The 21778-nt window shown below is 42.6% G+C and overlaps 1 protein-coding gene across 14 annotated transcripts in view; it reads left to right on the top strand.

The window, feature by feature from the left end:
• WDFY4 (WDFY family member 4) overlaps positions 1 to 21778 on the top strand; it is a 271485-nt gene that overhangs the window by 71534 nt on the left and 178173 nt on the right. For 13 of the 14 annotated variants that reach the window (XM_016142861.2, XM_036223477.1, XM_036223475.1 and 10 more), the window contains 6 exons: positions 12329 to 12543; positions 13786 to 13880; positions 14796 to 15027; positions 15444 to 15520; positions 16550 to 16771; positions 17426 to 17604. In XM_016142861.2, the coding sequence (XP_015998347.2) occupies positions 12329 to 12543; positions 13786 to 13880; positions 14796 to 15027; positions 15444 to 15520; positions 16550 to 16771; positions 17426 to 17604 (1020 nt within the window). Of the gene's footprint in view, positions 1 to 12328; positions 12544 to 13785; positions 13881 to 14795; positions 15028 to 15271; positions 15351 to 15443; positions 15521 to 16549; positions 16772 to 17425; positions 17605 to 21778 lie in introns of those variants that run through there. The other variant, XM_036223481.1, reaches the window with a different exon arrangement.

Below are 21778 nucleotides of genomic sequence, written 5' to 3'. Positions count from 1 at the left end.
GTTATTAGACTTATTTCTAATTGTGACCACATTAAATTTGCCCCGTTCACAACCAAGAGGTGTTTTCTTCCTCTCCAAAATGCTAGTACTGTGAGCTGCTCTTAGAAACACATACTTCAGTGTGCGTGCGTGTGTGTGTGTGTGTGTGTGTGTGTGTGTGTGTGTTTGTGTGTGATTACCAGTATTAAAATTGGACTGAGGGAATTTTACTGTGAATGTTGCTATCCCAAGAACAAGGCAAAAATGGAGTTCAAGTTCTTTCGATGCTGAGTTAGCTCCAGTAAAAAATAACTGATTGGGAACAAAGATATTTTCCCTTTCACGCATGGTCAGGAACCAGGAGGGTCTTGCCATAGGGATGTGGCTGTGGGCTAAAACTCTGAATAATAGCAAGAGGGCTTCTGGTCCCAAGCACCACTCTACTTCCTCTAGGGATGTAGAACTCAGAGGTGGAACTCAGCCTGTCCTGAAGCAACCTGTGTGATACATTTGCTTCTAGGGATAATTAGTAAACCTTAGGTGCCAGTGGTGATTCAGAGGTGAATGTCATAGGAACTCATAGTCTGAATTTGAGGTGGGTAGGGAGAGGAGTGTAGAAGATAGTAAGACAATTCTGATGGCTGTGACAAAGGTTGTCCACATGGCATTGGGAGAGAGGAGAGAGAAAGCCACAGACAGATGGGGACATTGGAGCTAAGATTTAAAGAAAAGACATGTCCATGATAGATTAGGTAAAGGAAGAAGGGAAGAGAAGCTCAGACACAAAGAGAGGTACAAAGGAATATGTGCATTTGGGGACTTTGAATAGTTTAGCTGGACTAGGATAGACATGTGGGTAGAAAGACAGTGAATGGGGCTGAAAAGTTTGATCGAACCTACATTATTAAGGGCCTTGAATACCATGTTAAGAGAACTGAACTTTATTGGGTTACCATTATCATCATCATTGTTATCATAATTATCACCAACACCACGATGTTTAATGAGCACCAAGGTATGAAGGCAGAGTTCAGGCTCTGAAGACAGCATATTTTGGTCAAATTTTAGCTCTGCCACTAAACAGTCACATAGCCATGAAAAATTATTTAACCTCCTTGATCTTTAACTTTCTTTGCTGTGGTGTGAGGATAATATCTTCCTTGTGGCATTACCTTGAGAAGTAAATAAAGCAATGCATGAGTACTTAGCATGGTGAGCAAAACAAACACTGTAGCATGGGAAGCACTTGCTAAGTGTAGCTACTGCTTTAGTTGCCAAAAACTCTGCAAGTATTTTATTATTTTATCTTTACAATAACTCTGCAAGGTGGATATCAATATTCCCATTTGTCAGATGAGGACTTGAAACTTGTAGCAATTAAGTGACAGAGTTAACATAATAGCAAGATGGTGGCTATCCCTGATGTGGGGTTCCTACACCTCTTACTTCTGTTTAAGTTGTCTTTCCTGTAAGGAAGTGTAGCCATGGGAATCAATGACATGATTAGTCTGACATTGAGTCATTGATGGGTGTTTTCCAGATTCCACTGCCACAGAAACCTCCCACACAGTCTGATGGGATGGAAATAAGACTGGGCTTGGAGATGCACTTATCTATTAAATCATTTGTCCCCCAATTTGGAAAAGGGTGCTTTTTTCCTGAAATTTGCCTGTATTTCAACACATTGAACTAATCTTATGGGTTTCAAATAACTAAAATATTGACAGAATTAATAGCCCTGAGTAGCACTGTGTAAGGGCAGGGTATTTAAAAAGAGAGCCATTCCTCCAACAAGGAAATTGGTAAAGTAGTAGTCTTTCCTTGTTAAATTATAACACATTAGAAATTCCAAATATGTTGAATTTCTAGGTTCCTCATGCCCTTTCTGAACCTCATCTTCTAAATCTTTTTATTGTTCCTAAGTGGAAAATCTCAGATCCTAGTCAAATTCCAGGTGACTTCTTAAGGTAGCCTCTTCAATAGAGCATATAGAAATAATCTCACATGGCGATAAAGAGGATGAAAAGCAAGCTACAATGGACATAGAGTGATGGAGTGGAAGTTAAACTTAGGATGAGCTCTAGTCCAATTATCAGGTGACCTTTCTTTTAGTCCTTGTTGCCATAATTATTTTTATGACTTATATAGTCCACTTCCTCTTTCTGTATTTTAAATTCAGGTACTTAGATTTTGACTAGGTCACAGGGGTTGTAGACTTCAATGTCTTGGGTTCGGATGGGTAAAGCAAATGCATAAATGAAGCCAGATGTCAACAATAGGAATGGTGAGGCCTTTGGCTATAGGGAAGGGTATTTGCCCTTTCTAAGATAATCTAACTAGGCAGAAATAAAACAAAAGCAAAGCCAAAATATGCCCACCAAGTAAAACACTTCGATAGACCATCAGACCCTTATGAGATAATAAATTCCCTTCTTTATAAGTACATAATGCAGTGTTAAAATCATGGACTTTGGAATAAGACCTGGGTTGGGGTGCCAGTTCTGCCGCTTATTAGCTGTGTGATCTTAGGAAACTGATGTAACCTTTTCAAGTCTCAGGGTCTCCTAATATTTTCTCATTGAGAAGAGCAATGGAGAATATACTGTACTTAGTAAGTACCTGGCATACAGGATGTACTCATTAGATGCTGGCTCCATCATACCCTCTATCCTTCTCTTCCGGCTTTGGTAATCTTTGTTCTTAAGACTCTGGGTCATAATACATAAAATTTTGGAAATATTAAATGGAAGGTAATACATTTTAGGTATGTTTACAACTGACATTACACTACTGACAAATTAATAGCAAAAAATTAATATTGAACTGTATGTTAACATCTACTTATGAATCAAAAGACTAGGGTCCTCCCCTCTGCTTGTTCTGCATTTGATCGGTGATCTGAATGAAGCTCAAATGGTAGGTGACAGATTGGGCATGCAAAAAGTCTCTATTAGCTTAAGCAATAAGTCAGAATCTATTGAGTCACAATTCAGTAGAGATAAGCATGCTTGTGCTCATGTCTTAATACATACACACACACACACACACACACACATGAGATCATAAAGGACAGAAGCATGTGTGAGAGAGAGTCCTAGGGGGTTTAGTGCAAGGTCAATAATAGTCCCAGGTGTGGTGAGGACACCACTATGGTGAATTTTATTTTTTGGCTATCTATATAGAAGTTTAGTATTCAGTCAAAGGGAGTTGATGATCTCACTGATCCCTTAACACATCACACCCATGTTTATTCAGAGGAAAGAAACCAAGATGATGAGGGGCCTGATCTCAGGGTGTGTAGCCTAGAGAGAAAAGCCTCCGAGAGAATGAAAGCTGGGCAAATACTTCTTGGTTGACTGGTGACAGAACAATGAAAAACAGACAAGGACCAGTTAGTTAAACAGTGAAATATTTAGGCTCGATACAAGGGCACACGTGTTGAAACTGGATGGATAGCTGTGGAAGTAGTGGGCAACCCTGCACTGGGCATTCCAACTGGGTGTTAGGTTTGAGATGGCGAAAATCCAGCACCTGGACTTGATGACCCTATGATCTTGACTGGCTCTGTGAGCCCATGTTTTGGGAATGTGATCATTGGTGAGGTACATGTATCTTAGACATCCACCTGGCCTCTCAAGATGGCAGAAATGGCCAAACCCATGTAAGTGTCATTTATAGAAAATACTGTATGTCAGTTACTCAATTCAGGTAACTCCAGTATAGGGCATGGCCATGAGCTCTTAGTTTTTTCTATAAGTTTTGAAGGGTTGGCCTAAGACAGAATGGGATGAGTACCCAGTGCCCAATCCATAGTGTCAACAGTTTCAGTAGATTTTCCTGGGTTTATTTCTGGGTGATTCAGCTCCCCCTGTCCCTGACCTATAGGAGGCTAGAGGTGCTGCTGCTCACAGAACCTTCAGGGTAAAGGCAGCCCTGGAACCTGGAACTAGCTGATGTGCTGCAAGGTTCAGCACTCAGGGGCCTGAGAAGCAGTGATTGCAGCAATGAAGATGCCTCTGGTTTGAATTCCTGCCTCTCTACTCACTGAGTAACCTCATCAACAAACCATAATCTCTCTGGTCCTCATTTTCTTCATCTGTAAAATGGGGTAATACTAGTATCTAAAATATGGTATTTATATGAGGTTTAAATGAGCTAGTACACAAAACCACTTAGAAAAATGCCTGCAAATAATAAGCATTCAGTGATGTTAGGTCTCATGATGGGTTCCGAGGATAAAGTAGGTGTGTGTTCCTGCTCTTGTACTGAGCTGGCATGACATGTAGTGGCCATACCATGCAAACTGGCTACTCAGTTGGAAGGAATCTTATTGATGTTAGATATGAAAAGAAGACTAACATCCTGAAAAGAGTTGCATCCTATAAGAAAAAATGCTTTCATAGGTGCTGTTTCTATTGGCACCCACACACAAGAACATACCGTGAGGTAGGTATTGGCATTATTCTTATTTTAAAGCTAAGGAAACTAAGTCTTCGAGAAAGTAATGAGCCCAAGTTTACCTGTCAGTTAGTGTCAGATCAGCATGAGAACCTTCTCTGGATAGATATTTGTGTGCCCTGTACCCAGAAGATGAAGGAAGGGTGAATGTCTATTTGGAAACTCAGAAGCAACACGGTAGGCCTCGAGCCGCAGTTTGCTTGTGAATAGATCCCTCATTTCTACAACAGGCAATGTTGTCTGTAGTCTTGTTCAAGGAACCTCCTCAGGACAATCATGGATGGAAATCTGTTAACAACAACAACAACAACAAAAAATCTGTTTAAAAAATATCTTTTAACAAATGAGTAGTTTTAGCAGTTTATGTTGGCCAAGGCAATAGAGACACATAAGTTAATGCCTCTCTGGGAAACCTGAGGATGCCCCATCCATAGGTGGGAAGGTTTCTGGCTAGAGAGTGGTATTGGATCCTAGGGAGCCCTATGCTGGGCTCCATTGGTGATCTAATCCAGCTATCATGGATCGAGGGGGTGTTTCCAAGCTGGTAGAAACTCTTCATAGATGTTTCAGTTTCCAGGCTGTGCAGGGATCCTCCTGGATGGATGTTTAAAAGCTGATTTCCCCGATGACGTTCTTATGATCCATCTCAGGGCTGACCACAGACTCATTGCAGAAAAGGGGTTTTGGTGCTGAGGTGAATGAACTGGGCTGAGAACTGTCCATGACCCCTAGCCTTTTCATGAAAGGCCATGCTCACTCTTACCCCGGCCTTTGCATGTGCCAGTCTTTCTCCCACAAAAACCATTTCTCTTGCTGGCCTGGCTCTCTATTCATTATCCTTCAATACTAATTGGCACATCATCTTTTCTGACTACTCTCTCAGTGCTCTAGGTTAGGTACACCTCATATGTCCTAGAACACCTTGTGCCTTTGTGCTCACACTTACTAGGCAGCAATTGTGTCTGAGGCACAGGAGTAAGTGCTAGGGAAACACGAGTAAAGAGTAAAGAGTTATTGTCTCAGGCAGTAGCTTAAAGTGTAGTGGGGAGGGAGCATGGGTGAGAAGACTATATATATGTGTATGTGTGTGTGTGTGTGTGAGAGAGAGAGAGAGAGAAAGAGAGAGAGAGAGAGAGAAAGCCCAAGTTAATTTAAAATATTGTGACCTAGGACCACAAACATGTTTCTCCTTCCGCCTGCCAGGGGCAGCCTTCCGTTGAGTTCAGAAAATCTGGTCTGACTATTCTGGAAGGGAGAAAAACTCGCCTGCCATTGCCCTGAAGTAGTCGCTACTCTCTGCTTCCCCAGGGACCTCTGAGGCAGTCCAGGATGAACAAACACAGCCCAGGGCAAGCAGTGGAGTGGAGGGAGAACCATCCTACTTTCCCAAGGATCCTGCCACTAGCATTTTTTCTGGTTGCTTTCCACTCCCCTTCACAGGAATCATGTTCAGACAGGTGATCTGCCTTCTAGAAGAGAAGAGAGTGGGTTGCCTTGGGAGTTCTCTGTTGTTGTTGTTTTGTTTTGTTTATTCTTAAGAGAGGCTTTTAAGAAAACTGCTGTGACATTAATTTCAGAAAATTATCTCAGTGGCCCAAGCAGGACACCCTTGGACAGCTGGACTTCTTTCTGTGGAGGATATTGTCCAAAGGTTCTGACTAAAACCCATGTGGAGGAGGCCAGGGCAGTGCTCTCCACTGGCCACAGGGCTGAGATGAAAGCTGGCAGAGAGCAGGGTCAGGAAGAGGGAACGGCCATGCCCAGAGCCAGTTTGATAGAGGGGCAGACGGTCCAGAGAGCCAGAGTTGAGATTGTCCTGAGAGGCTGTGATCGTGGAGGATATTATATTATTGGGGTATATTTTCATGGGAAATCTAAAAGGACAAAGGAGTGAGAAAGCAACCGGAAAAATCAAAACTGCAAACAGGTGAGGCAGACTGCCTCTGTCCTGAGGAAGGTAGAGTTCAGGTCTCATCATTTCCATTTATACTATGCTCCCTGAGGGGGTTTCCTAAAAAAGTCTTCCCCACCCCCACCCATCCTGCTATGCTCTGTGACATTCTAAGCATTCCACTCTAACCCAGGGACACTGCACATGTCCATTTTGGGGGCTACTGTGCATGCTGTCTGCATTTTGACCTGGGGGTAGAGATGGAGGCAGGCATTTTAACCTTGCTCAGCTCTCTGAAAACAAAAGAAGCTCCAAGCAGCTAGTTAATTCCTTGAGCCTCTGGTTTCCAGATTGCAGATTTCTATTGAATGACCTAGGAGATTCTGGCAGTGCCCTTCAAAGTCATTGATCTGTAGGTCCTTGCTCCTGCCCTCAGATATCTACTTTCCTATTCCCCTTGGGAAGTTGCAGCCTAAGAGTCCTGGTAATGTCTGGGGAACTGCTGTCTACCTGCTGTAAGTTGACCCAAAGTCTGTTCTCACCCAATGAACACAGTGCACATCTGAGTTCTCTTCCGGTTTTTCTCCATAGATTTCTGGGCAGGTACAGAGCTCTAGTTTTGGCATCAGGCAGCCCTGCTGACCTTTGGCCAAGAGACTTAAGTGCCCAGAGACTGAATTCCCTACATGATCAAGTAAGTGGGGGACAAGAATGTCCCAATCTTGCAAGGCTGTGAGAAATGTATAAAAGGCCTTGCACAAGCAAGTGGGCACTGGTGCACATTGCCAGGATGATGTTATCCCAGTGGGCATTGTTTGGATGATTTTTATTTCAAACTTTTTACACTGACTTAACAGAATCAAACTCACATCTGCCTTCCTCGCAGTATAGGGAGAGAAAAGTGACTCTATATTCAGATATCAACCATGCGCTGTGAGGGCTTCAGAAAGTGTAGATGGGGGACATTTGGCAGGAGGGACACCTCCTCTCCCTGAGGAAGAGGTTGGAAGCTGGTCTTCCCCCTCCAAGCACAGGTGGGTGCACAGAGTCTTTATGCAAAGGCAGTACTGAGCCATGGCCATGGGCAACTCTGTGGGGACCCTGGTAAAGGAGACTGTCCCAAGTGTCCCCAAAGAGATGGAAAATGAAACCTGGAGACAGTCATGGGTTCTAATGACTCAGTGAGATTTGGACCCTCCTACACCTAAACCAAGATCACAAACTCCCATGCCTACAGGCTGTATGGGCACCACAAATATCAGGCTGGTGGGGACTGTGGCAAAATGGAAAGTTTACACCCTTGTAACGAGAGAAGTAAGTAAGAAAAGATAAAAACTTCAACAGTTTGTTAAATAAAATACATCTGTAGGCCCTATTTATCCCTGGCAGCCCATTTGCAGTTTTTGATCTTAAGAGCTAAGGTCACTTAAATTGTACTATCTCTTTTCCAAAATTATCAAATAAAGAACATTTCAAATAAATTGGAACAAGCAACTAATTCAAATTTGAGTAGCTCAAAAGAAATCCTTAATTCTTTTTAAATGTCTAGGGGAAGAAGACACCGGTTACCTGAGAGTTTATACGTTTATGTCAGGACAATGTGGTTATTGTCCAGAATACACAACATAGGCTGATATGTCCAAACTTTGAGAGGATCCACCCCACCAGGACCCTTACCTCATTGGGCTCTGGCACCATATTAATCTGGACCAGGAAAGAGAGAGAGAGAGAGAGAGAGAGAGAGAGACAGGCAGGCAGACAGAGACAGAAAGGGACAGAGATACAGAGAGAGACACACACACACAGAATAAACGCACATAGCTGGACAGGGATGGGCTGGAAGTCCTAACTGTTAGGTAGAGAAAACAGAAAACTCCTTAAGAGCACCCCACAAATTGCTTTGTGATAATTTGCCTTGGGGGTTCAGCCTGTTGGCCAGCCTGGTGACCCTGCATGCTTACCACTGAGTCCTAATTGAACCACCATCCCCTTTCCTGTGTTGGAAATAATATGCGTTAGGAAAATCAATCCCTTTGTAGGGGGAGAAACCAGACTGGTTTCCTGCTACTACTCATATTTTCACTAAAATCCCATTTTACTGGAAACAACATTGAAAAAAACAGCACATTTTATTCAAAACAAGGCAATATTGGTATTGACAGAGCTGCAGTGATAATGAGGACGATCAATTTTCCCTCCTCCATTATGGGGTATTGAGCAATTTTGGAGTAAACTTGTGGTATCATTAAGCAAGATCAGCATTTCTCCCCTTTGAAAACTTTTTCTTTTTTCTCTTTTGTGTATTAAAATTTTAAGTATTCCTGCCCATGTAGAGGATGAGTGTGGAAAAGCAAAAAAGAAAACCAAAAGTCCCCAAAGCAATAAATGAATAAAAATCAGAGGTTGTAGACATTTTAAAATTTTTTATTAATAACACATTGTAATAGTATTTTTACATCTCACATCATATGACTCTCCAACCCTCCAACTCCCCAGCTCCCTCCACCCCAAATTAAGAGATGCAGTTACCAAAATCCAAGTTCTATGAGAGAGAAATTTCAAGGCAAGAAGATGGAAGCTCCTTTTCTGTTTTGAGAAGAATGGAGAAGGAAGGCAGAGGTGCAGGCTCTGTTGGATGCAGAAAGGGATGCTTAGAGCACCAGAAGAAAGATTTGGGGAAGAGAACCAAGGATGTTGTGTAGGTTTTCACATGGAAGAGCTCTTCAAAGTAAAAACGATGGAAGTGTTCACTGCAAATGACTTTTAGCATTTCTACCTTCTGTTTCTGGTCCCTGTTGGCTACACCAGGTCGAGCTGACTATGCAAACACCACAGTGACAGGGAAGGGGATCATCATTCATTCAGGCTGCTATAACTAAATGCCATCCACTGGGTGGCTTATAAGCAACAGACATTTATTTATCACAGTTCTGTAGGCGCTGGCAGATTTGGTGTCTGGGGAAACATTGATGGCCCTCTTCTTACTGTGCCCTCATATGGTACAAGGGAGGAGGGAGCTCTTTGTGGTCTCTTTTATAAGGCCACTGATCTCATTCATGGGAGTTTCACCTCCCAAAAGCCCTACCTCTAAATACCTCCACATTGGAGGTTAGATTTCAACATTTGAATTTCGGGGGAACACAAACATTCAATCCTTTGTAGGGACCATCATCTCTAAGTGATTAGATCTCTCCATGACATCAATGACTTTGGCAAAATAATGACATTTTAGAATGTCAAAATCCTGCTTGGGAGCAGTCTCCCTGAAAAACCATTCTAATGTAGTCGAATTTTAAACTAAAATTAAATAGTCTAAAATTTTAAATCTGAAATGTTGCTGAAGGTACAGTAAAGATGGGAATATTACTGAAACCCATCAGTTTGAGGTAGGAGCTCTGGGTGCTGTGCTTCTGGAAGGCAGGTTGGAGGACAGGAGGGTGAGCTATATGACCCATTCATTTTTTAAGAAAAATTGGAAACTGATTATCAACAGTGCAAATATGTTTCACCATACAATTTAATCCTTGAAGCATATTATACAAAACTGTGCTTGTGGCCTGTGGAATAACGCAATCTTGTTAATTTTTTGTACATTAGTGACATAAACATTCTCTTGACCATCTCTAGGCAGGACTCCCCCAAATGACTGCATATGTCGGGAGGAGATTTGCCCTAACTATGTGGCCTGGACAGTTGACTTGTCTGGGTTTGATTTTTTCATCTGTAAAATGGTGATAGTAATAGTACCTCCTTTAAAAGTTTCCTCACAGAGATTGCATAATCTATACATGTCAACATGTTTCAGCTAGGGCCTGGCACATCCTGAACACCCAGGAAATATTCCCATCACAGGATAAAATTTGGCCTCAAAAGTAGGTGCCATTCCTGGACTCCTTCTGATTCCAAGAACACTGTGAAATGTGCAAGGAACTGTGGGGAACCTTTCCCCTCTCAGACTACATCAATTCTCTGCTTGAACATGGACTGAGACTATCCTTTACCTATCTCACCTTTAGTTTGTAATTCCCTTGAGAACAGAGACATATTCATCTTGAAATGCCTAGAACTTTGCCCAGAATTGACGTTAAAGAGGCAGTTAGGACTCATTTTCAAGAGAAGGGGGAAGAGAGAGAAGCAGGGACTGACTCCAAGAAAGCTTTCATAGGGAACACGTGTGGATGATAGACAATGTGAGACTTGATGGATCCGGAAGCCAGTCCTCATTTGATAAAGATTTTTCATTAAGCACCTTTTTGATTACTCCTAGCTTTATGTGATAAACTAATCTAGATGTCATCTATATTGTCATAGATCTCTTTACTTGAAACAAGGGCAAAGCTAGGGCAAATGTGTGCAATGTGAGAAACATTATAATGCTTCCCTGGAAGTGGATCCCAAGACAAGAATACAGGTGATGGGCTTCATCGAGGGAGGGGTGCAGGGGAAGGGAGTGTGGGAAGCAGGATGGTGCAGGGAAAGGAGCTGAGAGAGGATGTACTTGCCACTGAAATCTTGCTTTAGTTTGAGCTTATGGGGCCTCTGAAGCAAGAATTGCACCACAGAGACTGAAGAGCATGAGCTCATTGGCTACAGTCTGGTATGTGTGTGTGTGTGTGTGTGTGTGTGTGTACATGAATGTATGTGTTCACACACATGTACATGTGTGCATATATGAACATGTATGCATCTGCACATATGTTTCTGTGTGTATTCATGTGTTTGAAATGTTTGTCTATGCTTATATATGCGAGTACACATACATGTAAATATGTGTGTGTATGCATATATGGGGGGCTACATAGCCCCTGGCCAGGGCAGCTCCCACTTACGGGAGCAAAGTTCTCCAGAGAAGGGGCAACTGCAGTGGATACACTCATCCAGAAACGAGGTCTGATTGGGACCACCATATCATCCACTGCAGGAAAATTTCATCAAGATCTAGCTGATATCTGTCTAGACAATATTATACTACAATAAAAGAGAATGTGGACATCCTAAGAGTTTTTTGAAGGAAATTTCACCCCTTCCCATTTATATATTCAGGAGGGCTGGGAATTACAGAGGTTTATCTTTTTATGGAGAAAGAAAAATTGTCAAAATGATGTATTATATTTGGCTCAAATATTTACTGAACACACTCTATTCTATGGGCTTCCTTGGTATAAAGATAGAGAACCAACTTGAAATTTTGTAGGGGTAAGATAAGACCATGCCTGTCCATATGTCAGGATGTGTTTAAAGTAAAGAATTGGACAAAGGACTATTAGAGGACGGTTCCCTTTACACCTGGGGAGTAAAGGGAAGATGTCAGCCAGGGCTTCCACAGGAGCCATGACTGCTCTGGTGTGGTTCAATGAGTGAAGGTGGAGAGGGCTGTGTATGACACAACCAGTAGTGTGAGGAGAGTGCTTCCTGAGTCTTGTTCTCCCAGGTGAATTCCACCATCGGTGTCAGCAGTATAAACTCAAAGGCAGGACTGTTAATGAGTCAGCTGTGAGGAGGACGTGAGACCCACTAGAGGGCATAGCCACTGCCCAGCTCCAGCCGCTTCTTGATAGACAAGACTGAAAACCTGCCTGACTAGATCTTTCCATCTTTTGAGAGAGGCAATATGTCTGAACTTTTATGTGAAATCTTCTGACTTTTAAATTTTAGTAATTAATTCAGAAACTACTTAAACATCATGTGAGTCAAACACCACACATCTCTGGGGAAGATATGGCTCTTGCCTGTCAGTTTGCAGTCTCTGATTTAAGCTGTCACCTCTTTGGCAGCTGATTACAGTGGCTCACGTTCTCCCATAGACTGGACTCCAGCGCCTGCCCTTCTGAGGAGGGCACATCTGAGGACACTTGAGACAGATGGGAGTGCAATGAGAACAGGCTGTGATGGGTGCAGTCTCCTTGCCTCACGACCAAATTGAGGCCTAGTCAGGAGCCTATCAGTGTTGCCCACAAATTATTCTGTCCTTGAGGACTCATGGCTTTTGTTGCCTTTTAGCTTTCCAAGGAGATCCAGTGCTCCATGGCCAGTCACATACAGTCCCTGGTGAAATCAGAGAAGAACCGTCAGGTCATGTGCGAGGCAGGAATGCTCAAGACCCTCATGACCTCCTGCCATCAGGTCCTGACCACTGGAAGCAGCCCTCTGCACTCCGGTCTCATCAGGATTTTTGAAAAGCTTGCTTCTCAAGCCATTGAACCAGATGTGTTAAGGTACTGTGCGCTGTATGTGAAACACTGCCAAGCCCCTGAAAGTTGTGCTTATGCACAGTGAGCAGGAGGAGTGCACAGGAATAGGTGTCCTCATGTCCTTCTGTCCTCTACAGGGTATGGTCCTTCACAGCATTGCACACTGGAAGCTCAGGGAAGAGCCATTGGACTGTTTAAGTAGTGTGTGTGCCCACAAAGCAGACAGAGGCTTTCCCATGAGCTGATGGTCTAAGGGAGAGGAGATGATAGTAAAAGGGTCTTGCGACAATACAGAATAGCTCTGTGGGAATGCTCAGTGGAGAGCGCTGGGGGTGGGTGCTCGGAGCTGGGAGAACCACAGTTGGGAGATTTGGTGTAAAGAGGTGGAGCTTCAAGGAAGTCAGCCTGGTGAGCCCTGAGGCCTGTGTAGATGCTCACCAGATGAGGAGAGGAGAGAACATGGCCTGTGAAGATGTCCTGCTGAGAAGGGTGGAGGCAGTGAGACGTGACTGTACTTGAAAGGCTACACTGCAGAGAGCTTAGCTGGTGTGAGGGGCAGTGGCCAGGACTGCTGACAAAGAGAGGGACATATCCTGAGGGGCCCTTCTTGCTGGCTGCCCCTCCATAAAGCCACATGTTTCCTAAAGAGTTGTAGCAGAGGCATAGAAGACAAAAAAGCAGAGAAAAGAAAGGCTGAAGGAGGGAGGTCGAGAGTCTCTTTAGTACCTATGGCCAGGCTACTCACCCTGTCATGGTAGGGAGGGTGGTGCTCAGGGGTCACAGGCCTGCTGACACACAAGACCAAGTGAAGAGGAGACGGAAGACATGCAACCCCTTCAGCTAGGAGGCATGGAACACAGAGATCAGATCAGACTCTTTTAGTCTTCCTGCATGCAGGCTGCCAGATACAGTAACTGTGCTTAAGCTCTTTATAACAAAAAGTGTGAGTTATAAATAGTATGTGACAAAATCATTTTTCAACAGATTCCTTTTTCTTTCAAGGGCCAGTATGAGGCTCTTAGCTGGTCACTGGTTAAGTCAAAAGCACTTAAAAAGTCAAAACTCACCAGCTCTCTGATCTGGACGCTAGAACGAGGATGGCCTGTTTTTGTATGACTTGAGGAAAGAGTGTCCAGGCAGGGAGAGGAAAACATGGAGGGGGAATTGGGGAGCACTAGGATCTAGGAAAGTCCTGAGATGAAGCTGCAGAAAACTTCTACCCACTAAATGTCTTCATCTGGTTTTCTTGTATGTTATGATATTTAGACAGTTTTTAGGTCTTGGAACTCCCCTGCCTCTGTTGGCTCCGGTGAAAATTCTCAATTCATCTTGTGTGGACAGAGGGGACACTGGATGCTCAGGTGAGAACGGAGGAAAGAAACAAGGCAGGTTAACAGGAATTTAAAAAGATTATGTGTTTATTGCAAGGGCTCATTTACAACAGATAGAAAGCAGATACGTTTAAAAGTTCATTTGCCTGCTGTTCAGTGGAGCAAGTGGGGAAAAGTGGAGGGATCAGTGGATCCCAGAGAGAGGCCAGATCTAAAAGGAGGACGATACTTACCTCCATATAAAATATGTGATGGTGAGCATATACTTGACCCCTTTGGGTTCAGATCACAGATATAGTGATAAGGTCATGACATAGCTGGAGTATTCCCTATGGAGGTGCCCAGTAATAGCTTTCTGCACAGCTCTCAACTCAGGGGTGAGTTAGGGATCAGGAGGCCAAGACATTTGGTGGATCCCCTAGTATCAGGCATGGTACCTAGGAAGATGCTGATCTAGGGAACCTACATGGAGAAAAGAAAGTTGTGAACACACTGAATGTAAGGTCACATAAGACATTAAGGCCCAGTTGCAAAGAAAGACAGGGAATCAGGCTTGGGCTGGGAGCTGGAGGTAGAAGATGAGAGCTTTCATGAAGATAGTCCATTGTGAAAGAGAGTGTGGAGCTCGGAGAGCTAGCCCAAAGCCTCAGGGAGTGACTGCCAATGGGGCAAGCCAATGACAGAAACGGAAAGAGAAGGAATGATGGAATTAAAGGGAGAAGAAGTTTCTAGAAGGAACAGGTTGTTGTCATGGGTCAGTGTTATCAAAATCAGCAGAGAACCCATATAGGAGGGCCCAGGAGAGCCACCCTCACAGTGGTTAAGAAATGCATGGTGACTAGAGACTTCCTTCAAAGCTGTGGCATAAATGTCAGGACTATTGTCAGAAGACGTGTGGGAATGCTTTGAACAAAGACACATCTCTTCTCTTGCTTGCTGTTTTAGGGTCACAGGCAAAGGTACCAATGACTGCTGAAAGTCCTGTGAGAACCACTCGAGATGCTGGTCCATGCCCACCAGTCTCACAGGCTCTCATGCCCTCAGGGCCATCTGAGAGCTTCACCCTTCAGATGGCACTGAGCCTCATCTCCATGACCTCCCCACGCAACCTGCAACCTCAGAGGGCTGCCCTGGCTCCATCATTTGTGGAATTTGACATGTCTGTGGAAGGATATGGGTATGATAGGCTTTCCTCTATTTGAAAAATACTTTATCAATTTCCCAATGCCTCAGATAAATTATAATATTGATTACAAAATTGTAGTTCCCATAAGCTCTCACCACTCAGCAGAGGACCATGTCTGGGTTATGGATACCCCGTCTACTCAGTGGCTTCTCAGGGGCAGTGGCCCCCACTGTGTAGGGACAGAACCCTCTTTTTCCCCTGGCATGTCTGCATTCTACAATGTTCACTCCTCCAGCCTCCAGTGTGGATTCCTTCTCTAGGGCCATGGTACCAGCGTCAGCTGCTTTCTGTCCTTGGGACCTCATTTTCTAAGAGTGAGTGAAGCCCCTGCAGAGGGACAGAGGGGAGTTGTCATAGCCAGAGGCTGGCTTGCAGGTCAATGATTTGAGACACTTTCCTGTTTACAGCTGTTTGTTCATTCCAACTCTGTCTACGATTATGGGAACCAGCACCGAGTACTCAGTCTCCGGAGGGATTGGGACAGGTAGGTGCTTCACAGGGGATTTAGCTCATTGAGCTCTCCTCTTTCCACCTGGGGAGTCAGTCCTTAAGGAGGCTTGATTTCAGATTTCAGCTTGATATTTCAAGAAAGCATGACTCTTCCTCTTGGTCTTGTTTAACTGTAGACAAGTCATCCTTCCAGTTTGTCATGTCTCTCTTAAGGCAGGGGTGTCTGATCCCATGACTCTGCATATAGAAGGGGCTCAGTTAGCATTGATGGGCTCAGTGGATTACCTGGTGGCTGAACCCAAGTTTAATTCATTTTTTCAGTGACTGATAAAGACTTAAACGGACACCTCACTCCTAGATAGGAATATGAATTCTAGGTTGATGGCCATCCAGAACAAACCTATCCTTGGCTCATGTAGGGATTGACCTGCACCTTGGCATGCTTTACACAGTGGTTCACTCAGCTGAAAGCCAAGCACCTTCTGTTAGGAGAACCAGGGACTGGGTTTCTATGGGAGAGTGGGTGCTGAGGAGCCATTGCATTCATGGCCCATCGGTGTGGGGCACCAAGTCTGACACTGATCATTCAATAAGTAGACGGGGCCCCACCAGTGCTTCCAACTATGTCCCAAAGGGGGAGGGCATTGATCCCCCTGGAATGGAGCATTCTCCATGCAATGTTCAGCCAGGCGAGGCTAGTGCCCTCTGCCCCACATAGCAAACTGCCCAGCTTTAGGTCAGCTAACCAGTGGGTCAAATGGTGATGGATCTCAGGGTTGTGCTCCTCCCATCCCCTTGGTAAAGCAACATGGATTAATAGGTGGGGCAGAACTGGAGAGGGTCTTTAAGGATCTAGGCTCAAGTCCTGGAGGGAATATGACTTATTCCTGAGAGAATGAATAAGGAGACAGATACATCCTGCTGGGTGGGGTTGATGTAAAGTAAGCATGAGTCAGGAGAGGCACATTGCTGGCACACAATAAGACCACCTCTGGGCAGAATCAGAGTGACACTGAGGCTAGACGAGACAAAGCCTAAGGGTGTGCTTGTATTCTGACTCCAGGTGCTGACAGGTCCTTCCCTCCACTGGGGGGCCTGACCTTCTCTTGCTGGTTCCTGATCAGCAGACACAGCACTGTCACCGAAGGCCACCCACTGCGCTTCCTAACCTTGGTGCGCCACCTGGCCAGGACTGAGCAGCCTTTTGTCTGCTTCTCTGTCAGCCTCTGCTGGGATGATCTCTCCTTGATTGTATCCACCGAAGAGAAAGAGTTTCAGCCCCTGGGTAAGGTGTTGGGAGTCAAAGTTGGTTTTGTCCACACTTGGGGGGAAATGGGACTAAATCAGCAGTTCTTGGAACAAGAGCCCAGGAGTCCAACTCTCCTTCAGTGGTGCTGGTGGCTGGTCCTGGCTCTGCCATTTATTGCTCAGCCTTGGCTTTCCAAGTTGACCCACCTATGATGGCCTGAAGTGGCCTGAGATGGCCATTTCCAGAACATCTTGGCCATATCTGTTCTCACATGCCCTGAGAATGTCATAGTGAAACACCCAGAATGCTCAGGACTTTGCTAGAAAATGTGCATCGTTGTGGAGGCAGTCTGGTGTGAGCTACACCTGAAGCCTGACACCTGGATTTGTATCATGTCTGTGTGACCTTGGGAAAGTTACCTAACTTCTCCGTTCCTCAGGATGATAAAATGGGGATCATGATAGCACCTACCTCACAGGGTGGTCATGAAAATGAAATGAGCTAATATTTATAATAGTCCTTAAAACACTGTCTGACACAAAGTAAGTTCTCATCAATGATAGCTGCTGTTATTATTTTATGGGAGGGAGTATGGTCTTGGTTCCTAGGGCCCAAAGCCCTTTTCTTGTTCTCCTGGGTTGGTACAGCATAAATTTGCAAGTGAAGGGTAGTGTTTGTTCTCTCTTCTAGATGTCATGGAACCTGAGGATGACTCTGAGCCCTCTGCAGGACGTCAGCTTCGAGTCAGGTGTGGCCAGCTGCTGACTTGTGGTCAGTGGCATCACCTGGCTGTAGTTGTCACCAAAGAAATGAAAAAGAATTGTACTGTTTCTACCTATTTGGATGGACAGGTCATTGGCTCAGCCAAGGTGAGATGATTCCCTCAGTTGCCCTTGCCCCAGGACTGTGCTTCCTGGCCACACCATCCTAGGTAGCCTCAGTCCAGTTCTTTGTTCTCTTTTGGTGCTGAAGGGGTTGGTCCAATACACCCTTGCTGTCCTGAACAATTGGTTGAGCTCAGCCATAAAAAGGGAATCTTTAGAAAATGGAGATCACACAACCAGGGCAGAAGATAAAACACAAAAACAAGAATAGTCATGGCACTTATGACTTTGAGAATAGTCGTAAGAAAATATAAATCTCCAGAATAAACAAGGCAAAGCTTCTCAGGTTTTAAAGAATGAATCCCTCCAGAGAGGTCTGAGCAAAGCCTAAAATCTGACTTTTCTAAAAGACCTCCCGGTGAGTCTAATGTAGGTGGTCTGCATACTACAATTTGAAGCAAGGTGCTAAAGCTTACAAAGACACAAACACACCTTGCCAGATTTAGAGCAAGAATGGTGAAGAATGGATGGTCCTGTGCTCAAAGAAAATAATGGAACGAGAACACGTATTTGGAGGAAGTGTCTCATCGTTGTCATTTAGAGACACATCATAGTTAGAATGCCAAAGATAAAGACAAAGAGAGAATCTTGAAAGCAGCAAGAGAAAAGCAATTAGTTACTTACAAGGGAGCTCCTTTTCTCCCTCCCTCTTTCTCTCTCTCTCTTCCTTTCTTTCCCTCTCATTAAATATTTCTTGAGCACCTACTATATGTCAGGTATTATTTTGTTGAGCACCTACTGTGTAGTAGATACTATTTTAGGTGCTAGGAATTGTCCATGCCCACCAGCCAAATACTTCCAAGAGTGTACATATAGTACAAAACAAAAGTTAGATTTGTTAAGCTTACTATAGTCAAAGACTCCTTACCATAGGGTGTAATAAGGAGTATAGGATTTGGGCTTGTTTTAGGTGCTATTTGGGAGGGTTCAAAGAAGTAAAGGTCAGTCTGTTCTGACTTGGGTGCTGTCAGAAAGAGGCAATTTAACGCCTGTGTATGTTCAGAATTTTCACCTAGGAAGTAGGAGGAATAGAGCAGGGCTAGAGCTATCAGTGTAGAAGCAGCAAGAGTTACTCACATTAGTCAGGATGGAAGTGTGGCCACTTTGTGGTTGCACAGTGTCTTTGTTTTTATCTCTTAAGGTATGATTACAGATGAGCTTTTTTTTTTTTTTGGCCTTTTGTTTTCACAGAGATGTTGTTATTCTGTCTTGTTTCACAAAACAGGCTGATATTCTGTGAAGTAGTTCATGTACCTTGAGACTAAGAGGTGTGTCATACTGATACTTGGATCTCGCTTGCACTTACCAGGGGCTGGCACATAGTAAGCATGTAATAAACACTTGGTGAATTACACTGAATTTAAAGCCACAAAGAATAACATGGTCTGGCTGATAGTGTAGTTGAATGAATTGGTACATGGATGAACATCCAACCCCATAGGACCAGTGAAACTAGTCAGTGAGCAGAAAGGTTTGATATGTCAAATATGCTCAGGTATGCCATGGAGAATGGCCAAGGGCCAAGACTGACAAAGTTGACTTTCCAACATGATCTCAACAAGTTGGTTCAGTATCAATAGTGAAACTTAACTGGAATAAACATAAAGGCCTGTGTTTAGATGCAGCTATCTGCTGGGCAAGGCTAAGATGACAGAGCTTGGGTTGGGGTTGAGATGACCCAGCTTAACAACTGTTTTCAAATTTCAGAGACTTTGTTATTATTTCCAAGAGAAAATAAGTTAAATTTAGAATGGTGAGGAGTATTTTAACAGCCTGAACTGAGCAAAATGATGTGGGAGTAGTTTGAAACATCTTAAGTTTATAAATCAATCTGAATGGTACAGTGAGAATATGCAATAGGAATTTGAGAAGAAAGGGGCCAGCTTAATTGGAAGGGTGGGGCAAAGCTTTAATGTGGGAGAGAGAAAAGTCTGTGACTGGGAAGGTGGGAAAAAAGAGAGAGCACAGTGGACTTCACTCTAGGCAGACCTGGTGTCTGAAAACTTGATTTGCTTTTATTTGAAAATTTTATTTAATTAGTAGGGAGAAAAATATTTCTAAAATTATATGAGCTCTCATTTAGAAAATATATATTTATATACATGTGAATATATATATTGATTTAATATTCCTAAAAATAATATAAACATATTTTGAAATAACCGAAAAATAGGGAAAAGTAGAAAGATGACCTACATTCCTTGTATCTTAGCATAGTTTGTAATTTCTTTCAGGTTTTTCCCTTAAAAAATAGTTGTGACTTCATTATACAGAAAATTTTGTATACTATCTAGTTAACATATTATTATTTAAAAAAATTATCCAGATGAGCTTTGAAATTATAAATTTTTATTAGTGAAAATCTCTTAACCATGTTTTTAATTTTCTTGTATTTTCTTGAAATTTCTATTGAGATGATCGTAGGCTAAAATGTAGTTGTAAGAACTACTAGAGAGAAATCTTGTGTAACTTTTACCCAATTTTCCTCAAAGGTAACATCTTGCAAAACTATAGACCATGAAAAACAAAATATTGACATTGATACAACCTACTAATTTATTCAGATTTTCCCAGTTTTACTTGTACTTGTATGTGTATTCAGTTTCATGCAATTTTATTATATGCATAGGTCCCTGAATTCTCCACTACTGCCAAAATACAGAACATTTCCATCACAACAAGGGTCCCCTGTGTTGCCTGTTTATAAAAGTTATAACTACAACCACCACCTATAATACTCCATCACCCACCACTGTCTCTAATCTTGGCAACCAGTAATCTAAAATTTTGTCATTTCAAGGTGTTATGTCTGTGGAATCATACAGTATGTAATATTTTAGGGTTAGATTTTTTTTTTTAATTCTCTAGAAATTCATCCAAATTGTTGCATGTGCCAATAGTTCATTTCTTTTTATTGCTGAGTAGTATTTCATGATATGGATACTGAACTATTGAAGGACATCTGAGTTGTTTCCAGTTTTTGGCTACTACGAATAAAACTGCTATGAACATTGTGTGCAGGTTTTTGTGTGAGCTTAAGTCTTTATGTCTCTGAGATATATACCTAATAGTACAATTGCTGGGTCCTATGATAGTTACATGTTTAGTTTTATAAGAAACTGCCAAATGATTTGCCAGAGTGCCCATCATTTTACATTTCCATCAGCAATAAATGAGCGATTCAGTTTTTCTGAATTTGGTGTTGTTACTATTTTTTAATAAGCCTTTCTGATAAGTGTGTAGTGATATCTAGTGTTTTTGATTTGCATTTCCTTAGTAGCTAATGAGATTGAACACCTTTATGTGCTTATTTGCCATCTGTATATCTTCTTCAGTAATGTCAGTTCATGTCATTTGCCCATTTTCTAATTGGATTGTTTGGGTTATAAGGGTTTTTCTATATTCTAGATAATAGTTTTTGTCAAATATTTAATATACAAATAATTTTTCTTAATTTATAGGTTGTTTTATCCTCTTTCACATTGCATTTTGTAGAGCCAGAGATTTATTTTGACAAAGTATAATGTCAATTTTTTTCTCTTATCACTACTGCTTTCGGTTTCTAGTCTAAGAACTTTGTCTAGTCCTAAAGCCTGAAGATTTTCTCCTATGTTTTTTAAAAAAGCTTTCTAGTTTTACATTGTACATTTGGATATGTGATGAAATATGAGCTAATTTTTGTATAAGGTGCGAGCTTTAGGTAAAAATTTATTTCTTTGTCTATGAATGTCCAGTAGCTCCAGCACCATTTGTTGAAGATGCTGTTCTCTTCCACTGAATTGCTGTCAAATCTTTGTCAAAAATCAGTTGGACATATTTGTATGGGTTTACTTTCAGATTCTCTATTTTCTTCCATTTATGTGTGTGACTCTTCTACCAATATCATATTTTCTTTATTATTGTAGCTATGTAATATGCTTTAATATTGGATAGGGTGTTACCTCTCACTTAATTCTTCATTTAAGAATTAAACTATTTGTTAAATCTATTCTATGGCCTGTGTCTTCACATATAAATTTTAGAATTAGCTTGGCTGTCTGCAAAAAGCCATCTGAAATTTTGATAGAAATTACATTAAACCTGTAGATCATTTTGGGGAGGAATGGCCTCTTTACTATGTTGAATCTTCCTATCCAGGAACATGGTAGGCCTCTCCATT

The sequence above is a fragment of the Rousettus aegyptiacus genome, unplaced genomic scaffold, assembly GCF_014176215.1.
Source record: "Rousettus aegyptiacus isolate mRouAeg1 unplaced genomic scaffold, mRouAeg1.p scaffold_m13_p_6, whole genome shotgun sequence".
Taxonomy (NCBI): Eukaryota; Metazoa; Chordata; class Mammalia; order Chiroptera; family Pteropodidae; genus Rousettus; species Rousettus aegyptiacus.
Note: the sequence above shows the minus strand (reverse complement) of the source record. Positions and strands in the feature narration are given on the sequence as shown.